The sequence below is a fragment of the Microcaecilia unicolor genome, chromosome 5 (assembly GCF_901765095.1).
Source record: "Microcaecilia unicolor chromosome 5, aMicUni1.1, whole genome shotgun sequence".
NCBI lineage: Eukaryota > Metazoa > Chordata > Amphibia > Gymnophiona > Siphonopidae > Microcaecilia > Microcaecilia unicolor.
In genome coordinates, this window is record NC_044035.1 from 162,435,639 (window position 1) to 162,459,630 (window position 23,992).

Sequence of the window (23,992 nt, forward strand, 5' to 3'; positions counted from 1 at the left end):
AACTTTTATCAACAGCTTTCTGAAAATCTAGATACACCAATGTAACAACGATTTTTAAAAAGGGTTCCGGGGTGATCTGGGAAATTACAGACTTTGTGGTCACTTTAAGTGTGGCCTTTGTCAAATTTGCCCTAAAACCTTAGAAATTAAAGAGTTCTTTAATCACAGAACGAATAGAGTTCATACCTTACGTCACTTCTCTAATTGCTTAACTGATCACGTTGTTTATTCCATCAGCTGTCCCTGCAATAAAACCTATATTGGGAAGACTACTTGACCGCTGAAAACAAGAATTCTGGAGCATAGATCAAATATCAGGAGATCTAACCATAAGGAACCATTAGCAGAACACTGTATCATCAACAATCACAGATTTGAAGACCTTCGATGTTTTGCTATTGACAAAGTAGATCTATCCAACAGAGGCGGGGATCGAAAACTAACATTACAAAGGAAGGAGGCGAAGTGGATTTTTGATTTGAACACATTGGAACCTAATGGACTAAAACAGTTCCATTGATTGGCACGTTTTCTATTAGTCATCAGATCCTTTAATGAATGAATCTATTTAAAACAGCTGGTTAGCCGAGCACGCTGAAGCGCCATTTTGAGATTTTGAGCGCTCCCGTGAGCAGTGAGTTTCTCCGTGGGTTGTATCCCTTTGTGCTGATTTTGTCTTCTAATTATAATTTTTCATTGCCATTTTGTTGATTTTTTCAGACCCTCAGCATCATATTGAGGCACTCCGTTCCTGATGAAGCCGTGTTTCGGGTGAAATGGTGGTCCCCGTTGAACGCTGATTAAAGAGTGCTCTATCAGACAGCACAAGCTAAGTGCAACTTTATTTCTTTTGATGCTGTTGATTTGAGAGGGTTACGGTTCCAAAGTGGTACAGAAGCCATTTAAATATATATAAGAGAAAATATATTCTGACATTCTGTGGAGTTTTTTGTGCCCTATGATAGAAACTAAGCGTGTGCTACGGATAAAAGATTGCTGATTTGTAACCACGCTTTAAACCTTTGGCAGATTGCCTCTGGTTTCTGAGGGCTGTTTCTCCACATTAGAATATAAGCACCGCTCGCTTAAGAGTTTGTTAGCTAAAATGACCATTTAACCCTACCCTCTGTCTTCTGTCCAATAACCAATTCCTAAACCATACCAGAACACTACTTCCTATCCCATGGCATTGAGAAAAATGGTCACTTATCCCTACATTCTGTTTTCTGTCCAATAACCAATTCCTAATTTGCAACAGAACATTGCCTCCTAGCCCATGACTTTTTAATTTTCTCAGGAGTCTCTCATGAGGAACTTTTTTTTTAATCATTTATTTATAATTTTTCATTTTACAAGGGTCACTTGCAAACAGTAATACAGAGATGACTGTACAATAATACAATATTAGAAGAAAACAATCTCAACTAAATAAATGGATTATATACAATCTTTCTCAGACCACAAAATAAATAGGGAGAGTGTAACAAGACAAGGAGATCAATTAAACAACAGTAAACAAAGAAAACGTGGTATTAACCTGATTATCCCCAGTTATTATTTATCTAAATCATTATTCCACATTGATCATCTGGTTGGCTTCTTCAAACCCAAGACAGTGTATAGTCAATTAATTTTGTTGGAAATATACTTATTGTCCAATATTAGTGGAAATAATACACCTGATTTCATTTTTTTCTCTTTTAAAACCAGAAATTATTTAACAATACAAACACTTGAATCTCTAAACCAATTCCCACTGATTAAGGTAATCCCAGTTTCACAGGCTTCACTCCTTTTGAATTAATATACTAAGAGGAGATTCGAAGATATGTGGATTGATCTCTAAGCCTTACCGTGGAAAATACTTGATTAAGGAGTTTCTTAGCGTGTTCCTGGGGAGTGTGCTATATTATTATATACCTGTTACAGTTGAATCATAGCTGGTTGGGGGGGTTTGGGGGGGAGGGAGGGTATGATTCAAGTTAAGATGTTTTGTATTACTTAGTTGGTTTGCTTTGGGAGTTTAGGAGTACATTGAAGTAAAATGTAATAATCTGTTGGGACCGGGGGGGGGGGGGGAGGGGGGGGGGGAAGTTATTCTAATGAGAAGCAGTAAGGCTGAAGTAAGAGAAGTGGGGAGATTGATTAAAGTTGAAAAACGAATTGTATCAATTATTATATAATGTCTTGGCGTGTTTAGGAGCATGTTGATAGTTGATGCCCTCACTGTATTATAACATGTGATGTTTTCAATAATAAAAATGATTAAACATAATATACTAAGAGGAATCATTTCAGAGGAAAAAAAATCTCGATATTAATCATCTGTAATAATATTCATTTTGTTCAAATTTTTCTGGTCTATTAACATTTTCAAAATCTTAACCGTTTCCTATTCCTGTAGAACTTCATTTGCTGTATCAATTTTCATTCTCCAATGATTCGATTAGATTATCCATGTGGCTCACTAATAAGATTATATCTGAAGCAAAATTATTTACTACCACCGTTAGGTCCTGGCGCGCCTTCCAGACGATATTCAATGTAACCTCCATGGGAGCCAAAAACTCCAAACTGATAGCTCTTACGGGTTTAGGAGTGGCACCGCCGACACGGGTTCAGCTGTAAACGACTTCCGTTTCAGCATACACTCCTAACTCACTCCTCCACTCTTTTGGGCATGGTGGTTAAATGATTTGAGAGCGATGAAGTTGTTTCCAGGTCCAAGAGTATCGACGCTCCTTCGCCGGTGCTAATCAAAGGATTCATCAACCCAGTCATCTGTGGGCACCTTGTCGCGCAGCGGTCCCACACTTGCTGCACAGGGGACAAAACGCTGGCCATCGGCGGCTGACCCCCCATTGTCCCCTTCCTCTCAGTTAAGGCAACTGCAAATGCAAAGAGGAAGTAGACAAAGACAGAACTTCAGAGGACAGCTGGGCCGTTGAGCGTACGAGCCTCAGGTCACCATCTTTCCACTCTCCCTAGTTTGGGACACTCTTTGTCTGGTTTCTCCTGAGAGGCCTGTCTGATATGGGTAACCCTTCAGCATAGCCCCCTGAGTCATTGAAACACGAAAGCCCCTCCACCACTACAAGGTGGTGTCCTTTCGGAGGGGTATGAGGAACTTTTATCAACAGCTTTCTGAAAATCTACATACATCAATGTAACAATGATTTTAAAAAGGGTTCCGGGGTGATCTGGGAAATTACAGACTGTTAAGCCTGACATCAGTACCAGGGAAAATAGTGGAAACTACTATAAATAATAAAATTATGAACACACAGATAAACATGGTTTAATGGGCCAAAGTCAGCATGGATTCAGCCAAGGGAAGTCATAGCTCACCAATTTGCTTCATTTCTTTGAAGGTGTGAATAAACACGTGGATAATGGTAAGCCGGTTGATGTAGTGTATTGATTTTCAGAAAGCTTTAGACAAAGTTCCACATGAAAGACTCCTGAGAAAATTAAAAAGTCATGGGCTAGGAGGCAATGTTCTGTTGCAAATTAGGAATTGGTTATTGGACAGAAAACAAAATGTAGGGATAAGTGACCATTCTTCTCAATGGAGGAGGGCGAATAGTGGAGTGCCGCAGGGATCTGTACTGGGATTGGTGATGTTTAACTTATTTATAAATGATCTGGAAATCAGAATGACTAATTATTATTTATTATTATTAGCATTTGTATAGCGCTACCAGACGCACGCAGCGCTGAACACCTGATACAAAGAGACAGTCCCTGCTCAAAAGAGCTTACAATCTAAATAATACAGACAGAGAAGACAGTTACGGGTGAGGGAAGTAATGGGTGAGAAGGGAGGACTAATGAGGTGATTACATTTGCAGAGGACACAAGCTAGTCAAAGTTGTTAAAACACATGCGGACTGTGAAAAATTGCAGGAAGACCTTAGAAAACTGGAAGACTGGGCATCCTAATAGCAGATGGAAATTAATGTTGATAAATGCAAAGTGATGCACATTGGGAAGAATAACCTGAATCATAGCTCTAGTTGTTGTTGTAGACAATACGCTGAAATCTTCTGCCCAGTGTGTTGCAGTGGTCAAAAAGCAAAATGCTAGGAAATATTAGGAAAGGGATGGTAAACAAGACCAAGAATACAATAAAGCCTCTGTATCGCTCCGTGGTTCAACATCACCTTGAGTATTGCGTTCAGTTCTGGTCGCCATATCTCAAAAAAGATATAGGTTCAAAGAAGAGTGACCAAAATGATAAAGGGGATGGAACTCCTCTCATATGAGGCAAGGCTAAAGAGATAAGGTCTTCAGTTTGGAAAAGAGACGACTGAGGGGAGATAAGATTGAGGTCTACAAAATTCTGAGTGGTGAAGAATGAGTACAAGTGAATGTTTTTACTATTCAAAAAGTACAAAGACTAGGGGACACCAATGAAGTTACCTGGAAATACTTCTTCACTCAACGAATACTTAAGCTCTGGAACTTGTTGCTGGAGGATGTGGTAACAGCAGTTAGCATATTTGGGTTTAAAAAAGGTTTGGACAAGTTCCTGGAGGAAAGGTCCATAGTCTGCTATTGAGATAGACATGAGGAAGCTACTGCTTGCCTAGGATTGGTAGCAAGGAATGTTGCTACTATTTGAGCTTCTGCCAGGTACTTGTAACCTGGATTGGCCGCTGTTCAAAACAGGATACTGGGCTAGATGGACCACTGGTCTGACCCAGTACAGCTATTCTTATGATTCTTGTAATCAAATACTACAGCACATAATTTATGGCCGAAAAAGAAGAAAACAAATGCTTAACAAATTGACTAGGTTGATCACATGTATCAACTACCTGTACACTTTTCTGCTAAGTGTGAAACTTTATTGATATGGACAATGATTTAATCACAACTTGGCAAAACACTTTAGCACTTTTCAACAAAGAACCCAGAACAGTCTAGTACTTCCCAGAAATATGCAAACAGTCCTAAAACAGCTTAGAGAATAATAGCTTTTATATCACTGACTACGCGTGTGAAGATTCTGCTTTATTGTCCCTTGTATGTAAATAGTGCATGCAATACTTAGCTACTTACTGAGTTTCCTGGGTCTCCTTTTTCTCCAGAATCTCCTTTCTCTCCCTGCAAACAGAAAACACGATTATGCTACATTCAGACATAAGAAGCCTTACCAAATACCTTCAGTTCAGAAAAGATTTAAAAACCTAACTTTTTGAGAAATTTTAACTGTGGGGCTCATTTTCAAAGCACTTAGACTTACAAAGTTCCATAGGTTACTATGGAACTTTGTAAGTCTAAGTGCTTTGTAAATATGCCTCATGTTTCAAATGCTATATATTGATTCTTAATTGTAAGTATAAAGGTAAATAATATTGTAACTTCTCCTAACTGATAATTGTAAGCCACATTGAACTGAAACTTATTTTTGGATAATTGTGGGATAAAATGATGAATAAATAACCTGATACATGGCAACAGTCACAGCAAACAGGACTCTCACAAATCTCTCTGGGTAAAATATTTTGTGCGCTAACTAATAAAACTTGTGCAAAGATGTGGTGGAGGGCAATTCTATAAAAGGGGTGGGAGGGGGCGCCATTTTTAAGTGCCAAGAAAGTATCAGTCTGGAGTCTGTTCTACACAGGAAGTAGGCGCCACTTCAAAGTGCAAATGATAGAACCTTGCTGCATTTACACGACCACAGTTAATTGCAGGTATGTAAATGTAAGGTGTCTTGATGCCATTATAGAACAGACTTTTACTCTGTGGCATCGAGGCACATGAAAGAAGACTCCCCACTTATAGAACTACCTTCTCAATGTGCATTTCCTAAGAATTTTAGGGCCCTGTTTACTAAGCCGTGCTATAGGTGTGCTAGCATTTTTAGTGTGCACTAACGCTAGAGATGCCCATAGGAATATATGAGTGTCTCTGAAGTTTAGTGTGCCCTAAAAATGCTAGTACACCGTAGTAAACAGGGTCCTTAATGCGTACTAAATACCCACTTAACAGATGATGCAGTACATCTTTGCACACAGCCTAAAATTTAGCCTCAACAGCATGTGTACCCTTTTAACATATATGCTAACCCAAAACACTGTGGGCTAAATTGCATGACAACACAACACAAAATAGCATGAACATGCCAAATTGAGTTTGCATAATCCTATTTTCCTCATGGCTCAGCCCCCTTTCTGCAGGCCTGGCACAACAGACTGGCTGTCAGAGATGAAAGAAAAGATAAGATATAGGGGAGAAAATGCCAAATCAAAAGCATGCACCTTGGATGGCTTCCAAGGAGGCAGAGAATAGAGAGAAGGAAAAGTAGAGGAATCTGAGAAAGGGAGCCAAATCATCACTCTGGAAGTTCTATTATATACATTCAAAATGACTAATCCATATCCTCACATGAACTCCAGCCAGGAGAGTTTGCAAGGAGAAGGACTGGCATTGGAAGGCTAGAAGGTCCCTTGGCTAGTCTTAGCATAATCATTCCACTGATGCAAAAAGGTATATACATCAGTCCTAAATCTGGAATGCACTGGAATCTGATCATTCATCCTCCGTAAACATGCTATAACATTGAGGCCAGGTCTGGCCTCAGCCTCAGTGTTGCCTGGAGGACACTTAGCAGGTTTCTCCTGGAGACGTGAGGAGTCAATGGCCACCCCTCCAAAGAAATGTTGTTGCTGTTGAAGCTACAAGCATTACATACCAGGAGGACCTCAAAGCTCTCTGAAAAGAGCTCTGCAATCAAATGAACATAATCGCTGACCCCAAAGAAACCCTTATTACCCAGACCATTGTTCTGAGTCAAGACTCAAAAAAGGTAATTTTATATTAGTGCACCTGTACTCTAAAGGAAAGTAGGTGCCTACTTTCCTTTATAGAATACTAGTAAAAAAGGCCCATTTCTGACACAAATGAAACGGGTGCTAGCAAGGTTTTCCTCGGCTCCCCTGCAGCCACCCATGTCCAGCGAACCTCCTCTCTCCCCTGCCCCCCTCCTGCCACCCATGTCCAGCGACCTCTCTCCCCTGCACCCCCTCCAGCCACCATGTCCAGCGACCCCCTGTAGCCACCCATGTCCAGCGACCCTCCTCTGGACATGGATCAGCTGTGAGGTATGTCCCCTCCCTCCGGGTTCTGAAGTTGACATCATAATGGCTACGGTGATGTCAGCCTGATCTACGGAGCCTAGCAGACCAACTCGGAATGAGCCACGGTCCCAGGCAAGTCAGAACGTTGGAGGTGAGAATTATTATATAGGACTAGCCTAACCGGGTATATAGGCATGAGCACTTATGTCAGCCAGTAATACCTGCACAACTTATAATATTCTATAAGTTATTCATATACCTTTCCAACCTGCCCAAGCTCTACCCATGTGTATTCATATCTGTAAAAGTTGCATTATATAAGATATAAGATATAAGATATGTGCACACACCTAAAGACATTATACTAATCATTTACCTGCACAATAGGCAGATAAATGTTAGCATCCATTTTATAGAATTACCACTCCTCCTCCCCCCCCCCCCCCCCCGACATGCCTGCAATGGTCTTTGGCCTGAGAAATCACAGCAAGGGAAGCAATGACCATTTTAATTGAAATTATGTAGAAAACTGTGGAATGGCTCTTAATTAGAGACAATAAAATCACTGGCTCTGATATTCAGCTTGCAGGAGACAGCCCGCATAAGTGCCATGATCGGCGCCGACTCCGGATATTCAATGCCACGCCATTTCCGGTGACTAGCATTGAATATCCTGTTTTTCTGGTTGCTAAAAAGTTAATCAGCTATGCCGATATTCAGAGTTAACCGGTTAACTTTTTAGCGTTCAAAGATAGGCCTGATATTTAATTGGCCTATTTTGACCACTCAACAAAGACTGTTAAGGGCTGAATATCTGTACCTAACCAGATATGTTGCACAATATAGCCAGTTAGTGGCTAGCTGTTAACCAGAATATCCAGCGGGAGATCTCCTGAAGTTAGGTGCTTAAACCCTTTTTAACCAGCCAAGAGATGTTCCTGGCCAGTTAAATAGTTTTAAATATCAGGGAGATTGTCAAGCTCATTTTCAAAGCACTTAGCCTCCCAAAGTTCCATAGAAACCTATGGAACTTAGCCTCCCAAAGTGCTTTGAAAATATGCCTCTGTGTCTTCTACACTGTGAAGCACAGAGCAGTGTGAGAAAACCACTTGTCATGTGTTAAGGTTTGATTTGAAAATACATTTTTGTTCAGTGTTGGAGGCTGTATCTCTCAAAGGATGTAAAAAGACTTGATGCGGTTCAGAGGGTAATGGATGCCTGCAATGCCCTCCTGGTAGAGGTGGTGGAGACTAAAATGATGAGAGAATTAAAAAATGTGTGTGATAAAGACAGGGGATGCCTAAATAGAAAGAGGCTGGAATCCAAACATGGCTGAGGAGATGCTATGTTACGCAAGAGTAGTTGGGAACTAAGGCCAGTGTTGGATAGACCTCTATGGTCTGTGTCCTGCAAATGGCAATATGCCAGTGATTCCCAAACTTTTTTACTATGGCAGAGCCCCTAAAATATCTTTTCATACACCGAGCAACACTCAATTTATGTAAAAAAAAGAAAAGAAAATGTTCAGATAAACAGATTCTACAATCCAATTTCTTGAGAAACCCCTGAAAAGAGTTCGAGGAATCCTAGGGTTCCACAAAACCCAGTTTTGGAATCATTGCAATAGACAGATGTAGATTCAGCAACTCCAATAGTTTGGACCTAAGGCCAATGCCAGACAGACTTCTATTGTCTGTGTCCCACAAATGGCAAAAGAAAGATATAGATTTGGTAACTCCAGTAACTGAGAATGAAGGCCAGTTGCCGGACAGACTTCTTCGGTCTGTGTCCCACATATGGCAAAAAACAGATGAATATCACATCTGTGTATTGTGTATCACTTTATTAGTGTAAAAGTTTGTAATTTTACTTTAGGTGTTACTAGGGGTCTGGTTTAGGCAGAGCAAAGGCCAAGTCAGAAAGTGCCCATGTTGATTATAAAATATGCTCATGTATGTGCGTGACTAGAACAGCAAGAACCTACCTAAACCTTCACTACCCAAATTGCAAAGGTATAAAATACAGATCTTCACATGCCGCCAGCCTCTCGTTTATAGGCACACAACTTTGGAACTCACTACCCAAAGACACGAAAATCACAGAAAACTACCTACAATTCAGAAAAAACCTGACAACATATCTTTTCAAGACGTCTTTCCCCCCCTGGATCTGCCTAATCCCACACCACCATACATCACAAAAAGTTCAGAAATGGAAAATAATAATATTAACCTCTCTCACAATATGCTAATATATCAACCTAAGCGTTTATTGTACTTCTGTATTATGTACTAGACTTCTACAAATCTAAATTTTGTGACCGCCTTTTTAGCAATATGTAAGCAACATTGAACCTGTCATACGGTGGGATACAAATGCAATAAATAAATAAATAAATAACTGCATACTCTACAAGAGCAATTCTATAAATTCATGCCTACAGATATACGCATAATTGGTGCCTAAGTAACTAACATTTGAATGTGTAAGTGCTTGACGCTATTCTATAACATACATGTCAAAATTATTTAGGGGTCCTTTAACTAAGTTGCGATAAAAAGGGGTCTGCGTTAGCTTCAGCGTGTGTTTCTGATGTGTGCTGAGGCCCCTTTTTATCGTAGTGGGTAAAAGGCTGTCTGTTCTCCCAAAAAGAAATGGCCGTGCGGTATGTGAACCACTTACCGCGTGGCCATTTCAGGGAGGAGCACTTACCACCACCCACTGAGGTGGCGATAGGGGCTCCCATGCTAACCCAGCTGTAACCAGGCAGTGCGCGGCGCTGCCAATTACTGCCAGGTAAGCACTGGTGCTACAAAAATAGAAAATATTTTTGAAGTTAAGGAAAAGGCGCGGGCTGGAGGTGGGAACTACCACTGGGCTCCTATGGTAGCATGGTGGCAGTTCTGGAATGGCGAGTGGTAAGCCCACGATCGGCTTACCACCGCTTAGTAAAAGGGCCCCTTAGTGCGTAAGTGTAAGGGGGGCGCAAACATGGGTGAAGTATGTGCGTGTAAAGGGCATATCTGAGATATGCACATAACTTATAAAATATTATAAGTTACACGCACTTCAGGCCACATTTAGACACCAACAGTTACAACTACCCTCTTGATTTGGTGCAACTGTTGGAGACTAACTTCAGGCGCGCCAATGCTGACTTATGCTAGTGTTCTATAACGGAATTTTGGTGCCAAGATGCTGCTATAGAATTGGCACTAATCGCATGGCATTGGTGTGATTGCCACCTATGTGCAGATGTTTACATTTGCTATCAAACAGTCATAATGTCCACGTCTTCAGTGTAACTTCTGTTGATGCAGGATTTGCATTAGTATTTTATAAATACAGGTAGAAGCTTATTTCTCAGGTTCTAGCTCCTGAAAACTAGTCAAGAAACTGATAAAGTTAGTCCAAAGGTACCTCCTTATGTTAGTGGATGTGTTTTTTCTGTACTTATTTATTCATCTTTATTTGTGCACATTCTTACTGTAAGTCCTGGAGGTCCTATTGGGCCTGGAAGCCCTACTGTCCCTGGCATCCCTTGGTCACCTTGTTCTCCTTTCTCACCAGATGGGCCATCGAGACCCTATAGAATAAGCAAGAAAGTTTTTTGACAATTCAAATCACAAGTTGCATTACTGAGAGTAAATTCAGGAAAGAAAGTTAATATTTCATGAGCAATGAAACTAAGAATCCTATATATTGGTGACTTATCAAGAGAATACTAGCAGCATGGCTTTCCTGGCATAAGATACTTCTATCTGCAGGGAGATGTAAAGACACAATACTGTCATACTAATGATCCTTATATGAATGCCAGGATCAACTACATACATTTGTATATCTTGATAATTTACAACACTATCTAAGAAATTCTATACATGGCACCCAATAGGTGCTAATTAGGTGTGGAAACAAGTTCTAATGGATGAAAGGCGCCAAAATGGGACTGAAATGGCAGACTGGTGTGCAAATACACTTATGTGCCCAGTTATAGGATAGCATCTAAGTGTATTTGCATGTAACTGAAAAGGAGGCGTGGTAGGGAGGGGCATGGGTGTGTCAGGGTGTTCCATAAAATTGTGCACAGTTTTTTACAATACCGCAGATGCGCAACCAATTTGCACGCCAGGATTTACATCAGGTTTCATCTGGTGTAAGTCCTCATAGTAACATAGTAACATAGTAGATGACGGCAGAAAAAGACCTGCACGGTCCATCCAGTCTGCCCAACAAGATAACTCATATTTGCTGCTTTTTGTGTATACCCTACTTTGATTTGTACCTGTGCTCTTCAGGGCACAGACCGTATAAGTCTGCCCAGCACTATCCCCGCCTCCCAACCACCCGCCCCTCCTCCCAACCACCGGATCCGGCACAGACCGCACCAGTCTGCCCAGCACCATCCCCACCTCCCAACCACCAGCCCCGCCTCCCAACCCCGGCTCCGGCACAGACCGTACAAGTCTGTCCAGCACTATCCCCGCCTCCCAACCACAAGTCCCGCCACCCACCACCGGCCCTGGCACAGACCGTACAAGTCTGTCCAGCACTATCCCCGCCTCCCAACCACCAGCCCCGCCTCCTGATCCTGACTAAGCTCCTGAGGATCCATTCCTTCGGCACAGGATTCCTTTATGCTTATCCCACGCATGTTTGAATTCCGTTACCGTTTTCATTTCCACCACCTCCCGCGGGATGCCAAAGTTGGGCGTGGAATTTGGTGCCCAACACTTTTCCATAAAGAGCGCTCATCCCGGAATGCTCTTTATAGAATAGCACTGGGTACCATTTACTGAAGTGACTAGAAATGGCAGCTCAATATTTCTTTTACAAGGGGTCCTGGGGGTCTCAGCATAATCAACAGTTTTATATATAAATGTGAAGTCATTCAAGTAAATGACTAACCCCAGACAGCTGATCTGTCATCAGTATGCTGGGGTTACCCAAATATACTGTATATAACTGTGAAATCTGATAATATTAACCTCAGCTTTGCATAGTACCATGGCCATATCCACAGGGAACATCTGGGGGCCTGATACTCCCTCTCCCATTTTTGCCCAAGCACCTCCAAACTGTGCAAGTAGGCCTCAAAGAGGTCATTAAAGAACCACCATAATTGGCATAGACTACCAGGCCCTGCTAGATGAAGAAATGCAGAGCCACCACTGTCTTCCTTACAAAGTCAACCCTGGAAGCACAATCAGGACTGACAGGTGGTACCTGCTAATTGGTTTGTACCTACCCAGCTCTCATTGCTCACAGCATTGTTGCTGTCTTGCCCTCCTCTCTCTACTCTCCAGTTGATCAACTGGGATGGGAGAGATTTCTGGGGCATCTGGTCTGTGCGTGCAATGGGAGGTGGAGTGAAGGTGGTAGTGACAGTAGAGCTGCTCTCACTTCCAGTCCTCTTGGGATCCATCAGCACAAGATGGGAGCTGTGAAGGCCATGTAGAGCATCAGGTCTGGAGAAAGTGGCACTGGGAATTGGCACTGCTGGTCCTCTTGCAAGTGCTGGAGGTGCATGATCAGCATCAGGAGGTGACTCCTGGGAATACTTTAAACATGCTTACTTTGTGGAGCTGGTCTTGTAAGCAAAACGATTGAGCAATGCAAAGTTGAGGGACTGGCTCTCCCAGGTTAGTTAACATAAGGGAGGGTAAAGAGACAGAAAAAAAGGGGCGCAAGCTAAGTGAGTGAGGAAGGGTCAGGTGATGGTGGCAGATCATGGTTGGGAGGGAGGGAGAGGAAAAGGGAGAGGCAGAAGACAGAAACTAAGAAAGGGAGAGGCAAGGTCATTTGCTATTAAAGACAGAAATTGAGTTGCTGAAAAATAGTTACTAGGAAGAGGAGAGACAAGAGGGAATGGATGTTGGGAAAGACGGTGGGGCAAATGGAGAGAGGGGAGAGAAAAAGGCAAGAGTAGGTGCTGGGAAGGAGATAGAGGAGGAAATGGAGTTAGGACAGATGATGACCAGGAAGAGGAAGAAAGGCAAAAAGGACCTGGTGGAGAAAAGGTTCAGGAGACAAGAGGACAGATACTGGGGATATGGATATGGAGATAAGAGCAGAGACTGAGAGTGAGTGGCCTAGTGGTTATGGTGGTGGACTTTGGTCCTGGGGAACTGAGGAACTGAGTTCGATTCCCACTTCAGGCACAGGCAGCTCCTTGTGACTCTGGGCAAGTCACTTAACCCTCCATTGCCCCATGTAAGCCGCATTGAGCCTGCCATGAGTGGGAAAGCGCGGGGTACAAATGTAACAAAAATCAATAAAATAAATTCTGGAATCGGTAGGAGAGTAATAGAGCACAGACTCAAGAGATTGGCTATGGATTGGGAGGACAGTGATGTCTTGGGTGGTGATTTGGAAGGGTGGACCTCAGGGATTAGAAAGGCTGGGGAGCTGGTACAAATGTACACAGCTGAACTATGCATGTAGGTGAGTATGTTATAAGTTACATGCATACTTCATGAGTGCTCAAACTTCTCCACCGAACACACCTACCCTCAGATTGCATAAAAGTATACATTTTCTTACCACATGTACCACATTTCTTACCACATTTATATTTGGGGTAAGTTTATAAGAGGCCTTTTAAGGACATACAACAAGGTTATGTGCAAAAAATTATTTACTTTTCAACAGTGCTATCTATGACTATGCAATTCCTACACACAAGAACCTGGAGATACTAAATAAAGTCAAGTTTAGCAGATGATAAATGATATAAATGATATAAATGATATTTCCAGATAATTGAAGAAAACTGTGATTTGGCCTTTATAATAACATCTCATTTAGCCAGGTGGAAAATTATTGTCTATAATCTAGCACTCGTAAGTAAATTGTTGGTGCTCAGTTTACTACCGTTCTTGAGGAACAGAACTTCTGTTAAGCAGAAGTCCATGGGGGCATTTGCACAGAAAGACTGTGGTAGATATTTAGCGGAATGGTCACTGCATAACACTGAACTGTTTAAAGCTATGCATATATTAAGCCAACTGACACACAAAATTGATCAGCTGAATATATAATCACAACTTTAAATATTAAATTATCTGATTAAAATTGAACCTGCTATTTATGGATGAAGTTATATTGATGGGGGTAATTCTATAACTGGGTGTCTCTGTTTAGGTGCCCAAAGGTAGGAGCTTTTTCTTCTTTTTTAAAATGTTTATTTCAACAGTGACAGAAATTACAAATAGAGTAGAAAGAAAACAGAATAGATTCTTAAGAACATAAGTACTGCCATACTGGTACAGACTGAAGGTTCATCAAATCCAGCATCCTGTTTCCAACAGTGGCCAATCCAGGTCGCAAGTACCTGGTAAGATCCCAAAACAGTACAATACATTTTATGCTGCTTATCCTAGAAATAAGAAGTGGATTTTCCCCAAGTCCATTTTAATAATGGCTTATGGACTTTTCTTTGTACTGATGTTGAAGAGAGATTATCTTGACGCTTGGAAACGCTGGAGTCGGATGTAATACTCAATAATGTACTGGCGTTGAAGAGAGATTATCACGACACTTGGAAAAGCTGTAGTCGGATGTAGTGCACGCACCAGACAGCATTGAGATAAGTGCGACTTTATACATATATATATTTTCTGTAACACAAGCATTGGATAATATTTACACAAGATTTGGATCACATTTATGCAAGCCTTTGAAGACATTGCTTTTAGCAATTATAGGCAGCATTTGTGTTTGATTAAGAGTTAGTACTTGGCTATTAAATGTCCAAATTTGATATATGAATGAGAGAACGAATGACGTGTATATGAGAGAGTGTATGTATGTATGTGTGAGTGCTCGTCTTATATGAGAGCATTTTCCATCTCACAGATAGGCTGCAGAGAATACCTTCTCCTGCTTTAGACTTAGCCTGGCCTCAGAATGACATCCTATAGTATATCTCCTATCAAACTGAGCTCTCTTTTTCATCAAGCACTGCCATTTCCTCCCCTCACCCTCCCCACTGACAGTTTGAACTTCGTGGGTGTGGCTTGGATCTCTTTCAGGGAGAGAAAACTAACAACTTATCAGTGTTGCCAGGTGGGCGGTTTTACCGCCCAATTGGGCGGTTTTCCGCGACCCGCCGCGGGAAATTTTTGCCCGGGGCGGGTTGCGGTTTTTTGGGCTGGTTTTTGTACTTCGGGCGGTTTTTTTCGGCCGCGGGGGGGCGGGGTTAATGACGTTTTTGGGTGGGGTTAATGACGTTTTGGGCGGGGTTAGTGACGTGGGAGGCGGGCCGATGACGTGGGAGGCGGGGCCGATGACGGGGAGGCGGGGCCGATGACGTGAGAGGCGGGGCCGATGACGGGGAGGCGGGGCCGGTGACGTGGGAGGCGGGGCCGGTGACGGCGGGGGCGGGGTTGATGACGGCGGGGGCGGGGGTGATGACGCGGGGGCGGGGGTGTCAGGGGCGGGGTTTGTGTTTGGGCGGTTTTTGGGCTGTTTTTTGGGCTCCAGTGGGCTGGAAAAAAATTTTCCACCTGGCAACCCTGCAACTTATAGCAGCAGCTTCAGAGAGCATTTTCCATCTCACAGATAGGCTGCAGAGAATACCTTCTCCTGCTTTAGACTTAGCCTGGCCTCAGAATGACATCCTATAGTATATCTCCTATCAAACTGAGCTCTCTTTTTCATCAAGCACTGCCATTTCCTCCCCTCACCCTCCCCACTGACAGTTTGAACTTCGTGGGTGTGGCTTGGATCTCTTTCAGGGGGAGAAAACTAACAACTTATAGCAGCAGCTTCAGAGAGCATTTTCCATCTCACAGATAGGCTGCAGAGAATACCTTCTCCTGCTTTAGACTTAGCCTGGCCTCAGAATGACATCCTATAGTATATCTCCTATCAAACTGAGCTCTCTTTTTCATCAAGCACTGCCATTTCCTCCCCTCACCGTCCCCACTGACAGTTTGAACTTCGTGGGTGTGGCTTGGATCTCTTTCAGGGAGAGAAAACTAACAACTTATAGCAGCAGCTTCAGAGAGCATTTTCCATCTCACAGATAGGCTGCAGAGAATACCTTCTCCTGCTTTAGACTTAGCCTGGCCTCAGAATGACATCCTATAGTATATCTCCTATCAAACTGAGCTCTCTTTTTCATCAAGCACTGCCATTTCCTCCCCTCACCCTCCCCACTGACAGTTTGAACTTCGTGGGTGTGGCTTGGATCTCTTTCAGGGGGAGAAAACTAACAACTTATAGCAGCAGCTTCAGAGAGCATTTTCCATCTCACAGATAGGCTGCAGAGAATACCTTCTCCTGCTTTAGACTTAGCCTGGCCTCAGAATGACATCCTATAGTATATCTCCTATCAAACTGAGCTCTCTTTTTCATCAAGCACTGCCATTTCCTCCCCTCACCGTCCCCACTGACAGTTTGAACTTCGTGGGTGTGGCTTGGATCTCTTTCAGGGAGAGAAAACTAACAACTTATAGCAGCAGCTTCAGAGAGCATTTTCCATCTCACAGATAGGCTGCAGAGAATACCTTCTCCTGCTTTAGACTTAGCCTGGCCTCAGAATGACATAGTATATCTCCTATCAAACTGAGCTCTCTTTTTCATCAAGCACTGCCATTTCCTCCCCTCACCCTCCCCACTGACAGTTTGAACTTCGTGGGTGTGGCTTGGATCTCTTTCAGGGGGAGAAAACTAACAACTTATAGCAGCAGCCAGTGTTGCCAGGTGGGCGGTTTTACCGCCCAATTGGGCGGTTTTCCGCGACCCGCCGCGGGAAATTTTTGCCCGCGGCGGGTTGCGGTTTTTTGGGCGGTTTTTTGGCCGCGGTGGGCGGGGTTAGTGACGTGGGAGGCGGGGTTAGTGACGTTGGGAGGCGGGGTTAGTGACGTGGGAGGCGGGGTTAGTGACGGGGGAGGCGGGGCCGATGACGGGGAGGCGGGGCCGATGACGGCGGGGGCGGGGTTGATGATGGCGGGGGCGGGGGTGATGACGCGGGGGCGGGGGTGTCAGGGGCGGGGTTTGAGTTTGGGCGGGTTTTGGGCTGGATTTTGGGCTCCTTTAGGCTGGAAAAAATTTTTCCACCTGGCAACCCTGGCAGCAGCTTCAGAGAGCATTTTCCATCTCACAGATAGGCTGCAGAGAATACCTTCTCCTGCTTTAGACTTAGCCTGGCCTCAGAATGACATCCTATAGTATATCTCCTATCAAACTGAGCTCTCTTTTTCATCAAGCACTGCCATTTCCTCCCCTCACCGTCCCCACTGACAGTTTGAACTTCGTGGGTGTGGCTTGGATCTCTTTCAGGGAGAGAAAACTAACAACTTATAGCAGCAGCTTCAGAGAGCATTTTCCATCTCACAGATAGGCTGCAGAGAATACCTTCTCCTGCTTTAGACTTAGCCTGGCCTCAGAATGACATCCTATAGTATATCTCCTATCAAACTGAGCTCTCTTTTTCATCAAGCACTGCCATTTCCTCCCCTCACCGTCCCCACTGACAGTTTGAACTTCGTGGGTGTGGCTTGGATCTCTTTCAGGGAGAGAAAACTAACAACTTATAGCAGCAGCTTCAGAGAGCATTTTCCATCTCACAGATAGGCTGCAGAGAATACCTTCTCCTGCTTTAGACTTAGCCTGGCCTCAGAATGACATCCTATAGTATATCTCCTATCAAACTGAGCTCTCTTTTTCATCAAGCACTGCCATTTCCTCCCCTCACCCTCCCCACTGACAGTTTGAACTTCGTGGGTGTGGCTTGGATCTCTTTCAGGGAGAGAAAACTAACAACTTATAGCAGCAGCTTCAGAGAGCATTTTCCATCTCACAGATAGGCTGCAGAGAATACCTTCTCCTGCTTTAGACTTAGCCTGGCCTCAGAATGACATCCTATAGTATATCTCCTATCAAACTGAGCTCTCTTTTTCATCAAGCACTGCCATTTCCTCCCCTCACCCTCCCCACTGACAGTTTGAACTTCGTGGGTGTGGCTTGGATCTCTTTCAGGGGGAGAAAACTAACAACTTATAGCAGCAGCTTCAGAGAGCATTTTCCATCTCACAGATAGGCTGCAGAGAATACCTTCTCCTGCTTTAGACTTAATCCTACCCACCCTACCCCTCTACCCACCCACCCCTAGAGTGACATGTCTTATATAACCTCCCTATCAACCCACTCATTACTTTACCTCACCCATTTCTATTCTTCTATCACCTTCTCGCACTACTCCAACCAGAGTTACACCTAATCACACTGACCACCCTTCAACATCTTCTGTCCTTCTGTGACTGTTCTCTTGTGCTTGACTGCTTAAATATTTTAAATTTAAATGCTTTACTTTTTGTCTATTAGATTGTAAGCTCTTTGAGCAGGGACTGTCTTTCTTCTGTGTTTGTACAGCGCTGCGTACACTTTGTAGCGCTCTAGAAATGTTAAATAGTAGTAGTAGTAGTAGTATATGAGGACATGGGTAGATAGATTTAGTTAGTTAAGAAAAAACTGATTATATATTGTTTTGCTTGTCACTTATTTGGATTGAGAGCACTAAAGTTTGCTCACATTTGCACACTGGAGATTTTCAATGATTGAGAAGCTTATCCACCCTCTAGGAATAGCCTTTAATCTTAGGGAGGCATTCCGCTTGGGTGAGTTATTACTCTGAGAATGTCTCCTTTTCACATACATTTTTTTAATATATTATTTTTATGTTAGTCTTTATTTTGTTTTCTTGAAGCTGTCTACCCATGACCTCTTAGATTGTTCTAGAACCCTGGTTTATAGTATTCATTAAAACTGTGGTCAACCTACTTGCATGCTCTTGCAGAGGGACAGCTGCTATCTGCTGACCAGCCTGGGGCCTCTAATGCTGTTTGGCCAACCTGAGAGAGAGTCCACCTGTGGTTATTGCCTCGTCCAACAGTTCCCTGACTACCTGTGGATCTGGTGTTCGTGAGTGCGAGAGTGTTGCCATCTGTCAGGCTGAACTGTTTCTTTCTTTCTTTTCATAGTGCCTTGGGTGTCAGGTGTCCTATAAGTTCTAGGACTAAGGCTAGTGTGCGTTATTTTAGCCAGCCTCGACAGGTACATAAATTCAAGGTTCTACCATAATTTTGGGTAATCCTGCATGAGTGCAGTGTCTTTGATTTACATTGCTAATCTTGCTGCCAATATATCTAATAATCAATAAGCACCAAATTATTTATCTAGAAGGGAGCTTATCTAATAAATCAGCTTTTCTATTTTTCCTATAACATCTGAGCCTTGTGTCCTTTTTTTTCCCCAGTGTTTATTTTTGGACTGTAATGAGTTCAGATCGTGAGGGGGAAGTTTGTGACCTATCTAATCCCAGAGTGCTAAATTACCATTACTTGTCATTTTTATACTTCCTCTCTACCTATTCCCTACCTGAGACACGGCAATTGTGATTGATCCCCACACTAAATGCTATTCCAAAGTAGTGCCCATCCCAGTGCGCCCTTTTTTAAATTCAGTGCCAAATTTTGAGTGCATTTACTGAATCTAGCCCACAGACACATATAGCTAAGGGAGTCTTTTACTAAGCTAAGCTGCGGTAGCGTTTTTAGCTTGTGCTAGAAATCAGCTGGCGGTAAATGCAGAGATGCTCATTATATTTCTATAATGGGCTTCTCGGGGTTTACTGCTAGCTGATTTATACCACGAGCTAAAAATGCTACCGTGGCTTTGTAAAAGACCCCCTAAGTTACTTACCTGTAGCAGGTGTTCTCCGAGGACAACAGGTATATATTCTCACATGTGGGTGATGTCATCCACAAAGCTCAGTGTGTTTTCACACACACACTTTCTCTCTTTGAATAACATATTTAACTGATATACTCACCGGTGAACCCATATGTCCTTCCTCACCCTTATCGCCCTTCGGTCCTGGCAATCCAGTGAGCCCTGGCTCTCCTTTTGACCCAGGAAGTCCATCTTTTCCAGGAGGCCCTTGTGGACCAGAAGGTCCCAATTCTCCCGGCTTACCTCGAGGCCCCTAAAACAAAAAAATATTTGAATATTCAATTATGTATATTTCATAATCATTATTGAACATTTTAACTAAAGGAACCGAATGAATAATTCACTTGAAATACAAATCCAGTGTTAATATTGCTCTAAGATTTGAAACATATTGTAGTTCTGGGAGAATTCTGTGCAACTGTGCAATTCAGATTTTGTGCAGAATCTCCCTATGTATCTTTATCTGTGGAGAGATGGATTGGGAAAAGAGGACCTGCACCATGGGGCTTAAAAGCTGGCAGTGTCAATGTAGGCTCATGCAGCCAGGAAAATGGCAGATTCAGTTACTGACAGCCCAATTGGCAGGAGGAAGCAGGAGGCATCAATGTGGGACATGCAACCAGGAGGTAGGGAATGTAGGATGGCCACCTGACACCATGTCATAAGGGACAGGCTAATTCAGGCATGTTTTTGCTCTATTTCATGCCTGGACTTGTAGTTTTGATTTTTTTTTTTGAGAAATTCAAGAAGACAATCGAACTACAAGCCTATGCATGTAATAAAATAAAAGTAGAACTGAATTAGCCTGTTCCTATGTATTTATTTATTTGCCTCATTTGGGCTTAAGGGTGGGAAAGATTAAATGGTAAGGCTGCAGTGGAGGAGGGGAGTCGAAGGAACAGTCCTATGATCCACAGTGTTCTCTAACTAGAATTCTAACCCAAATTTTAAAAATTGTAACTTTTCTGTATTGCAGACTGTAGTTTATTTTATATTATTTTGATTAAAATGTATATTAAATTTGCAAAAGAATAAAATATAGTACACAGAATTTTTAATTTCATTTTACACAGAACTTCTTTCAGGAGTGAGACTTGGCTTTGCTAGAAGTTTAGATAGCGGGACTGAAGGGCAGCATAAAAACGCCAAGAAAATACCAGTTTCTAAGTGGAAAATTTGAACTGATTCAGATATGTTACCCGACTGATATTCCAGAAGCAGTTCAATTAATATCTAATCATTTACAGAACATCCACAATAGAGTCCATTTTCAAAGGCATAGGGGTTTAGATGCTTGAATTGACCCTAAATAAGGGAGCATATTTTCATTAAATTTAGGTTTATAAATGTATGCAGCTAATGCTGGCTATGGCGACAGAGTTAGGGTTGTTAGTATTACTCACTCTGCTGCTCCCCAGTATCTCTCCACACTCGTCCTTCCCTACACTCCTTCCCGTGCACTCCGTTCCCTGGATAAATCCTTCTTATCTGTTCCCTTCTCCGCTACTGCCAACTCCAGACTTCGCTCCTTCTGTCTTGCTGCGCCCTATGCCTGGAATAGACTTCCTGAGCCCCTACGTCTTGCCCCATCCTTGACCATCTTTAAATCTAGATTGAAAGCCCACATCTTTAACATTGCTTTTAACTCGTAACCACTTGTATCCACTCGCCTCCACCTACCCTCCTCTCCTCTTTCCTCTCGCCTCCACCTACCCTCCTCTCCTCTTTCCTCTACACATTAATTGATTTGTTTGCTTTATTTTTTGTCTACTAGATTGTAAGCTCTTTGAGCAGGGACTGTCTTTCTTCTATGTTTGTGCAGCACTGTGTACGCTTTGTAGCGCTATAGAAATGCTAAATAGTAGTAGTAGTAGTATTTTATGAAATAGTTAGGCACCTACCTATCTTTAGAAAATAGCACCTAATTAGGCACCTACTAATGGTACTGTTATAAAATATCCCTGACAATGCTGGCAAAGCAGCATGTATATTTGGCACCACACACAAGAGGACTGTGGTGGCCCTACCATTAGGCCACCTGAGGTGGGGGCCTCAGGCGGCACATTCTAGGAGCATGACTCTCCTCTTTCCTGCTCAACCCTTTACCTTATGTTTCTTTCCTCCAAAAGCCAGCAGTGGCAGCAGCAGCTATTTCCTTAGGCTGCCCTGCCACCAGCACCAGCCTCTTCTCCCACTGCAGCCCGGTTCTTGACGTAACTTCCTGTTTCCTCAGAGATGTGATGCAGTAATGAAGAGGCTGGTGCTGGCAGCAGGGCAGCCTATGGGAATCGCTTCTGCTGCTGCCTTTTGGGGAAAAAAATAAGATAAATGCAGGAAGAGGATTGAGTAGGGAAGGGGGGAGATGCTAGACTGGGTGTGGACATGGGTGGCATCTCAGCCCTGTCTCAGGCTGCCCCTGCAAGAGGAACAGCCATTCTACTACCCTCCCCCTTCCCCCCCCAAAACCTACATTTACAAAAAATAACAGCATCACTAGAAGGTCTGCATGTGTTAGTAGCTCTATATACATGTAATAACCAATCTTCTTGGATCTTCACATTTCTGGTACTGTTTTACAATGGTTTCATTCGTATCTATCCAATAGGTCTTTTCATGTTCACTGGACTGGTTCTGTTTCTGCCTCATTTCCTCTGTACTGTGATGTTTCCCAAGGGTCTATTCTTGGTCCTGATTTTTTCAATATCTACTGTATCTAGCACCTTTGGCACTCTTTATTCAGTCTTTGGGCTTCGCTTTCTTTATGTACTAGTAAATCAGGCCCGTTTCTGACACAAATGAAACGGACGCTAGCAAGGTTTTCCTCGGAGTGTGTATGTTTGACAGAGTGTGTGTGAGTGACTGTGTGAGAGTGAATGTGCGAGTGTGTGTGTGTGTGACATAGAGAGTAAGTGTGGGTGTGAGTGTGTGTGTGAGATAGAGAGTGTGGTTGAGACAGATAGAGTGTGAGAGTATGTGTGTGTTACACAGACTCTCTGTGAGACTGCTGCCTGGTGAATCTTTTCTGCCCTCTGCTCTGTGGTTTCTCCCTTCCGATATCTTCTCTCTTTCAGGCATTTGTGTGTTTATTTATTTCTGTCCCAAGGTTCTATTATCTTCTCTGTTGCTTCTGTGACTATTTCTCTACTTCAGGTATCCTGTATGGCTGCTTTGTAGTACGATGTTGTAGCCTTTTGTCATCTGCTCTGCGTCTTCTACTGTCCTCTGAGCTGCTGTGCTCTTTCAAGGTTTCCTCTGATCTCGTCTCCCCCACTCTGGGATCTTTTCTGCTCTTTCTGAAATGCAGTTTGAAGGTAGAAACAATGCTGGAATCCAGTGTGACAGTGTGAGTTCAGTTTGCTTCTTATAGGAGCCTGTAGTACTGTTCTGTGTTGTAAGCATAGTTCTGAATTGCAGTGCAAAGTGCCTGTCTGCATCTGTGTTTCGTAAAAACCCTGCTGTTCAGAAGCATGCACTTTCCACATAGAGGTCTAATCTCTGCCCCTCTGACCTATACCAGCTCTGGCTCTTGTTTTCAGCGGTGGCGACATGGGGGGTGGGTGGAGGGGGGGGGGGGAATGGTGGCGATCCTGGGGGGGAGGGGCGGGACACAGCGTGAGGGGCGGGAGGGCGCGAGGAACTTAGCCAGCTGGCTGTTCAGAACAGCTGGGCTCCGAGGGCGGGAGGGCTCCAAGGGCGGGGCTATGAGAGCGAGTGCAATTCCTGTGTTTGTTTCCTTCTTTGATGTCGCGTTAGCTGTGCTCCGAGGGCAGGAGGGCTCCGAGGGCAGGGCTATGAGAGCGAGTGCGATTCCTGTGGATCGTGTTGCTTTCTTGTGGTTGGTTAGTGTCGCTGGTGACGTACCTGGAAGTGCTGACGTCATTTCATCAAACGGAGAGCATGAATGGCTCAAGGTTTTAAGTGCCATGGAGTCAGCTTCAGAACGTTGGAGGTGCTTTTTATTAGATAGGATGTGGATGATATTCAACTTTTACATTCACTGGATTCACGTTCATCCCCATTTATGTCTTAAGTTTCTTCACACTGTGAGGGAGTGGGTGTTATAATGAAGAACACTTTCTCACTAATATTGCAATGAAGCCACCTATGAAGCCACCTTACAGCAGAGGGTGCCACATGGATGTTAATAGTAAGCCACCTTACTAAGA

General features: G+C 43.2%; 1 protein-coding gene across 3 annotated transcripts in view; it reads right to left on the reverse strand.

Annotated features, from left to right (window-relative positions):
• COL13A1 (collagen type XIII alpha 1 chain) overlaps nt 1–23,992 on the reverse strand; it is a 1,024,165-nt gene that overhangs the window by 192,727 nt on the left and 807,446 nt on the right. For all 3 annotated transcript variants that reach the window (XM_030203528.1, XM_030203531.1, XM_030203529.1), the window contains exons 27-29: nt 19,927–20,079; nt 10,576–10,674; nt 5,065–5,109 (exon numbers count right to left, since the gene is read on the reverse strand). In XM_030203528.1, coding sequence (XP_030059388.1) covers nt 5,065–5,109; nt 10,576–10,674; nt 19,927–20,079 — 297 coding nt within the window. The remainder of the gene's footprint in view (nt 1–5,064; nt 5,110–10,575; nt 10,675–19,926; nt 20,080–23,992) is intronic.